The 7,500-nt window shown below is 44.3% G+C and overlaps 1 protein-coding gene across 1 annotated transcript in view; it reads left to right on the plus strand.

The window, feature by feature from the left end:
• FANCM (FA complementation group M) overlaps positions 1 to 7,500 on the plus strand; it is a 65,859-nt gene that overhangs the window by 58,108 nt on the left and 251 nt on the right. Inside the window, exons 17-22 of the mRNA XM_069949696.1 lie at positions 135 to 227; positions 2,144 to 2,300; positions 2,539 to 2,642; positions 3,707 to 4,231; positions 4,951 to 5,299; positions 7,391 to 7,497. Of these exons, the coding sequence (XP_069805797.1) occupies positions 135 to 227; positions 2,144 to 2,300; positions 2,539 to 2,642; positions 3,707 to 4,231; positions 4,951 to 5,299; positions 7,391 to 7,497 (1,335 nt within the window). The remainder of the gene's footprint in view (positions 1 to 134; positions 228 to 2,143; positions 2,301 to 2,538; positions 2,643 to 3,706; positions 4,232 to 4,950; positions 5,300 to 7,390; positions 7,498 to 7,500) is intronic.

Genomic DNA, 7,500 nt, shown 5'->3' on the forward strand with positions numbered 1-7,500 from the left:
CGTGGCGGCAGTGGGTGACTTCTGCGTGGCGGTAGTTTTTTTATTTATTTTTTTTTTTTTTTTAATTTTATTTATTTATTTTTATTTTTTTGCCTTCATTAAAAATCATTTCTGGATAATCATTGCTTTTTTAGCTGGACTCTGATGATGAAGCCCCCAGCCATCACAAAAGTAGTGCCCAGAATGGCCGAAAGAAGGAAAAAGGGCGAGGAACTAAACACAAGAAGGTTAGTAGGTGCAGCAGATTATATAGAGCTTTAAAGTCTCACCGTCGCTGTGATATGTTACTTTGACATGTCGAGAGGTATGTGATCTGTTTTAATCAGTCAGGATCAGGGTAGTCAGACCCTCACAGATAGTCATGCGTGTCTCCTGGCTTATTCTGAGCGCTTCTTGCCCCATCTTGCTGCAAGAGATGGGCTCCATAGACTATATAGGCTGTATAATCTGCATTGTGCTGGGCTGATGAGTTACACAGTGTTTTCTTTCCAGTCTGGAGAGCAGGAAAGTTTTTCCATCAGGATTTGCTGCTGCTCTGGACAGTTCCTGACTTGGACAGAGGTGGCAGCAGAGAGCACTGTGTCAGACTGGAAAGAATACACCACTGCAGGACATACAGCAGCTAATAATTACTGGACAGCTCAGTTTTTAATAGCTGTAAATTACATATCTCTGGCAATTTTTAGCATCATTTGTTTGGATAGAGTTTTCTTGTGAACTACCCCTTAAAGCACTGAACTGCTGGTGAGAAGCTAAATGAAGGGGTGAGTTGGATATTACATTGCAGCACTCAGGATATAGAGCAGTAGGTATGCTGGTATTCACACAAGAGCTCTTCTCTGCTTGATGCGGGGGTGAGAGATTAGAAGAAAGCCTTAATTTACCTTTGAGGAACAGTTTAGATAATCTTCAGATCAAATCACATAGTATGCCCATCCCAACTGCCTGTAATTTGTCCTGTCTGTCTGTCAGTAGAGACAAATTTCTCCTGGCAACTGGCGGTGGATAGCAGAGTGCCGAGAAGTGAGAGCGCTAGCAACCAAAATTTTTTTTCTAGGGTCAGGAGTCTATTTTGGTTCATAAAGATATCTACAGATATGTTAGAAATCACATTAAATGGAGGGAAGTTGTTTGAATTGACTGTGACACTTCCCATAGTGCTTTGTGTATATCCAACAAATGGAGGAGCTGGTGTATTTGTGGCAGCGATGGACTTTTTACAGTATCTTGAATAGGAAAGTGCCCAGTAAGATCCATGACCCCGCACTGTTACCTCCAATAAAGTAAAGACCTTGCTCTCCGCACTCGCTCCCTGCACATTGCTTAGTAAGGGAGAAGTAATGGGTCTTCCGGCTCAGTGATCGGCACATTACAGAAATGTAATAGGTTTTGACGTTAGGGCCATAAGTAGATCACTTTGTAGTCATCCTTCCATCTGACTTCATAGGATCAGTCGATGATCTTGTAGCTATATGTGTAGCAGTTACACTTCCTCATCCATTCAGGGCCCAAAGGTCCAGTGAGACCCCACCAGTATTGTACATGGCCCATGGCCCAGTTGCTTCATATTATGCTTCGTAGCTTGGCTTATAGAAAGATCTTTGCCGGTTGGAACATGTGAATCACTTCTTATGTTAATCGTTTAAGGGAAGCTTCACCTGAACCTCTTCAGAATATTATGTGCTGTGATGGGTGGATAGAACTCATACAAGCTTAGGTGTTGTTCCACACCGGAGCATACACGGTATCCTCTCATATGGCAAGATGGCGGCAGACATGGCATCCAAGGAGAGACAATTGTCTCCTAGCCAGAGTGCATTTTACAAACTTTTTGGGAGTAGTGGAGGATGCCCCACCTCTTAACTGGTGGTAGTCTCTTGTCATCCATCCTTCCTAGGCCAGTTTTGCATGGGCGTCATAGGGATCTCTGATGCTAGTTTGTGTAACTGGACCCATGTTGGGCCTGACACTTGCTGGTTTCATACTTGCATAATGTGAATATGCTACAACCAGACTGCGGGTCTTGTATACCAAACTGACATCCTAGATCCCTGTTTCTGTATTACGTTTGTGTGAAACCATACTTGCTGTAGTTTCATTTTTGCCTTTGTATTGGTTTGATGCTTGGCTCCCATTCTTACAGCGTGCAGCCTGTGGGTTCTTTGATGATGAGGCTGAGCTTTCCTCAGAAGACGCTGAATTTGTGTCTTCAGATGAGAACGTTGATTCGGAGGACGAGCAGGACACGTCACTTGTGGGGTTCTTGAATGACAACACTCAGCTGTCCCAGGCCTTAAATGGTAAGTGCACTGTAGAGGTATGTTAGTATAGCAACATGTAGTCACTGTTGTCCCCTCCCAGTCCTCATAGTGGTCCCACCCAATGAGGGGGTCTGTAAACTGGCTCATGTTGCTTCGGGATATGGACAGACATCCAAGGGACAGATCAGGGGGATGGATGCTCTCGTCTGCAAGTCTGTGTATTTTATTCTCTTCAGGTTAATGTGCTTGAATGACCTTGTCTTTTCCCCCCCTTAAGACTCTGAGATGCATGGCATATACCTGAAGTCTGTCCGCAGCCCTGCCGTTGGTAACAGGTTTAAGCTGGTGCACAAGAGGCACAGTATGGCCGTCTTCTCCCAGGTGGGTCTTGTACTTTTATGTGCCTTCTTACAGAATTTATCTAACTGCAAATCCTGCAATCATTGTGACATCACAGGAGATTGCTACATCTTTGTATTCAGATCATGCACACAGATTTCCTAAACATTATTTGTTGGCGTTAAAGCGACTCTGTATCCACTAACCCACCTCAACAAAGCGCTATTACCATCTGTTTGAGAGTAAATCCTTACCGGTTGTGTCTTTTAAAATGCGTTTAGAGCAAAAAAAAATGGTGTTTTAATGTGTAGCAGCGAGTCAATGTGTCTGTGCCCCAGGCCTGTAACACCTCTCCTTTCTTTCTCCCCACCCTCCTCATAATTGGGAACACCCCATGGCATTATTTCTCCTATTCATCACTTGTCTAAACAGTGCACATGTGCTGTAGCGATGAATAGAAATCCTGCCTGGGGAACATTCCTAATGATGAAGAGGGAGGAAGAAAGGAGAGGCATTGCAGACCTGGGGCACAACAGTTTGACTTTCCTGCTACAGATTAAAAATCCATTTTTTGCTCTAACCAAGGAGCCAGGTGCATATTAAAAGATACGACCGGTAAGGATTTACTTTCATCAGATGGATGGTACCAGCGGTTTTGTGGTGGTGAGTAGGTGGACACAAGTTTGCGTTAATGTTTTATTAGTTCATTTTTTTTTTCTACCTTCACAATTTATGATTTCCAGTCAAGGTTGCAGTGAATCATAGTCATTGGCAGACTGGCCAGGAAACGTTCTGGCAGAAGACTGGCTAGCTTCACGACTCATGAATCCACATGCTGGAGCCAGTGGGTCCTGTACCATCTTTACGTAATGTAGGAGAAACTGGTGCACTGTTCTGAGCAATGTAAGGCTTAAAGGGGTGGAACATGTCAGATTGGTACTCTCAAGGTCTTGTGCTGTGCCCCACCCCCTCAGAACCTGCCCCAGATTTAAAAGAACCAATTTGTAGTCTTTGCAAACATTGATAATACATCTAGTGCATCTGAGCCCATCTAAGTGTATCTGAAGACTATTTAGCCATGTTCTTCTCTTTTGTTACCGGTATAGATTCCAGAACAAGATGAGAGCTACATGGAGGACAGTTTCTGCGTTGATGAAGATGATGAAGAAGAGGAAGACAAGAAGTCGAGTTCTGAGGAGGAGGTTCAGGCAGATTTTGGCCTCCTCCAGGAGGACAGCTTTGTTGGTGGGAGAAAACAATATCGTACACGGCGCAGACTGAAACTCAAAGATGCTCAAAAAGACAGTGAACAACCGGTGAAGAAGAAGAGACGAATCATCGTCCATGATGACTCCAGTGATGAGGAACCGGGGGCCACTTCTAAGTCAAAGGTTAAATCTCCTGCTCAGAAGATGTCAGCGCCACCTTCCACCAAACCCGCGGTGAATAACAAAGGTCCTGCACCTGACCAGAAGAACCCGTGTGATGTTGCTCTGAGGGACCGCTGCCAGATGCGGCTCAATCTTCAGGTTTCTCTGTCAAATGAGCTTGACTTTCAGCCCGAAGTCAGATCCTCGTTCAGCGTCAGTATAGCGGGAACATCAAATGGGATTAGCCGCTCCCCAGAGAAGGTGCGTGGCCTAAATCTTTTATTTATTGTATGGATTAGATTGTTTGATTGATATTCTTGACATTGCCTCTGATGAAAGAACCTTTTCTTCTTGTTAATGTCCTTGATATTGTATTGACTGATGTTTTAAAAGGATCCGTGAACATTACTGGTAAGGGTCACATCTGGTATATAGAGGATTGGGCTGAATTACTGGCTAGAATGAATTTACGAAAACCTGTCTTAACTTTCATGCTGCCTGAAGCACAAGTCATCTGGGTTGTCCCTGGCAGCATTGATTGGTTGATCTCTCCCTGACAGAGTAGGGGGAAGTCAATAATCCTTGTCCTTATGACTCATGGTTTCAATGCTTTAGGTGAGAGCTATACTGTGACTTTTCTGTAGCGCTACTGAATAATGTCAACTATTAAGTGATGGTCGTAGTGTACAAGGCTTACAGGTACAACTTATTCAGCTACAAAAATCTTATGCTACATGGACAACCCCTTTTATTAGTTGTCCAAAAACATGGCTGTATTTTTCCAGAAACCGCGCCACACTCGTTTACAGGTTGGGTCTGCTATTGCAGCTCAGCCTTATTGTAGTTAATGGGACTGGGCAGCAAAACTGTTGTCTATCATCAGACCACCTGATTAGTTCTCGGTAAAAATGGAGAAGCAGATGTACTATGACTATACAGATTCTTCATGTGTAGTTTTAACCTTTCTCTTCCTGCTGCAGGAGGACAGGAACAGAAGATCAGATACATCATGGCTGACTTCTATCAATGGCTCTACCGTCGTGAAGACTCCTGTGTCCACAGCCCTGTCTATCCTAGCCGACAGCAGAGAGATTTCATCGGGGCCGGAAGTTATCACATTTCTGAGGACTACTCACAGAGTCACGGTAGATATCTGCTCCCTGGGCGGCTGTGATTATATTGTCAGCAACCGTTTAGCCGTAGAAAGAAAATCCCAGTCTGAATATTCCAACAATGCAAACAGGAATAAGCTGGTGGAGCGGATCCAGCACCTCCACAGCATGTTCGAGAGGGTTTGTCTGATTGTGGAGAAGGACAGGGTGAAACCAGGTATGTTACCGACAGTCTGATATATGCTTAGGCTTAAAGGGGTGTTTGAGTTACAACACTTATCTCCTATCCATAGGATACGAGCGCAGTGTCAGCCCTCTGCGGCCCTTAGGCTGTCTTGTAAAGGGATTGGCGGAGTCAGCATCGCTGCTTCATTTATTGTCTATGAAGTTGTCCGCTTTAGCCCAGTGCTGTCACAATGAATGCTCAGATGTGATGCAGCGTGATCCACATGGAGTGACACATCCATCCGTGGTTGTGCAACTCTTGTGGATAAAATGGTTGTGTAGTCCAGTGCTTCTCAAACTTTTTATACTGGAGCCTCACCCAACAGACCAAGGCAATGCCTGGGCCTCACCAGACTGACTAAGAGGGTCCCTGGGCCTCACTATCTGTGGTTAAAGTCCATTTAAAAGCTGAAAATAATGCTAGAGCTGCCCTTTCACCTATCTCCCAAGCTCTGTATGCTAATAAAGCAAGTACAAAATAAATTAATAATGTTGCTAAAATGGAGATTTTGGAGGATTGTGCAGATCATAGTTACTTTTGTGAAAACTGGCTCCCCAGCTGGGCCTCACCAACAACTAGGGGGCGCCTCACAGTTTGAGAAGCACTGGTGTAGTCTATAATGTCAAGTCTGTAATATGGAGTTAAAGGAGCAGTCCACTTTGATGCAATTGTTAGCTATGCACTGTATGGGTTATAACTGCTAGATCAGAGGGGGCCTGGCATCACAATACTGGGCTGTTTTTGTCAGTGCTTGCTTGATCACCGCTCCATAGGACATCCTTCCAGTGCCAGTCATGTGGCTTGAGGGTGATCAGGTGCGCTGATAAGTGTGTTGGTGATAATCGCTACAAGAAGTATTAAAGGGTTTATCCAGCGCTACAAAAACATGTCCTCTTGTCTCCAGTTCAGGTGGGGTTTGCAATTAAGCTCCATTTACTTCAATGGAACTGAGTTTGAAACCCCACCCAATGTGGAGACAAGAGAGGGGGGAAAAGTGGCCATGTTTTTAAACTCTATTTACTCAGTGGAACTGAATTTTTTAAAACCTGCACACAATCTGGAGACAAGAGTGGTGCCAAACTGTTTGCAAAAGCAAAATGTTTCTGTAGCGCTGGATAACCCCTTTAATTTAAAGGAGAAGTCCGGCAAAAATGTGTATTAAAGTATTGTATAGGACAAATCACCAATATACACTTATTACAGGAAATGCTTATACAGAGTTTTTTTTCCCTGCACTTACTATTGCATCAAGGCTTCACTTCCTGGATAACAGGGTGATGTCACTTCCTGGATAACAGGGTGATGTCACTTTCTGGATAACAGGGTGATGTCACTTTCTGGATAACAGGGTGATGTCACTTTCTGGATAACAGGGTGATGTCACTTTCTGGATAACAGGGTGATGTCACTTTCTGGATAACAGGGTGATGTCACTTTCTGGATAACAGGGTGATGTCACGACCCAACTCCCAGAGCTGTGCGGCTGTGGCTGCTGGAGAGGATGATGGCAGGGGGACACTGAGGGACACAGGGCACTGGAGGGACACTGAGCATCCCCCCGCCATCATCCTCTCCAGCCGCCACAGCCCGCACAGCTCTGGGAGTTGGGTCGTGACATCACCATGTTATCCAGGAAGTGACATCACCATGTTATTCAGAAAGTGAAGCCTTGATGCAGTAGTAAGTGCAGGGAAAAAAGCACTTTATAAGCATATATTGGTGATTTGTATAACTTTTGGGGGGGCAATACAATACTTTTAATAAAAATTTTCAAAAAACTTATTTTATTCATGTTCTGGATGACCTACCACATCCATTCATTACAAGGACTGTCCCTTGAATGGAATGGGCAAGATGTAATGCTTCCATTCTCCTGTGGAGGCAGTGTAGTTTAATGCTTGCTACCAGTTTTAGCTAATCTAAGGGTCTCCCAGCAATACTGGTAAGACACTGATCATCTTCTTGTAGGGAGATTCTTCCACTAAGTAACTAGTATACATAACACATCATGAAGCAATGGTTGCAGTAAGATGTAGTGTCTTGTTGCCCCTCCCTTATGAAATTTAACCTTACACTTTTCAGGTGAAACATCGCGGCTGTTCCAGAGGACGAAGTATTATGACAGCACATTGTCATCTTTAATCAGGGCTGGGGTCCAGGTTCTCTTCAGCTCAGACCAAGAGGAGACTGCC

This window comes from Dendropsophus ebraccatus, chromosome 13 (genome assembly GCF_027789765.1).
Source record: "Dendropsophus ebraccatus isolate aDenEbr1 chromosome 13, aDenEbr1.pat, whole genome shotgun sequence".
Lineage (NCBI taxonomy): Eukaryota > Metazoa > Chordata > Amphibia > Anura > Hylidae > Dendropsophus > Dendropsophus ebraccatus.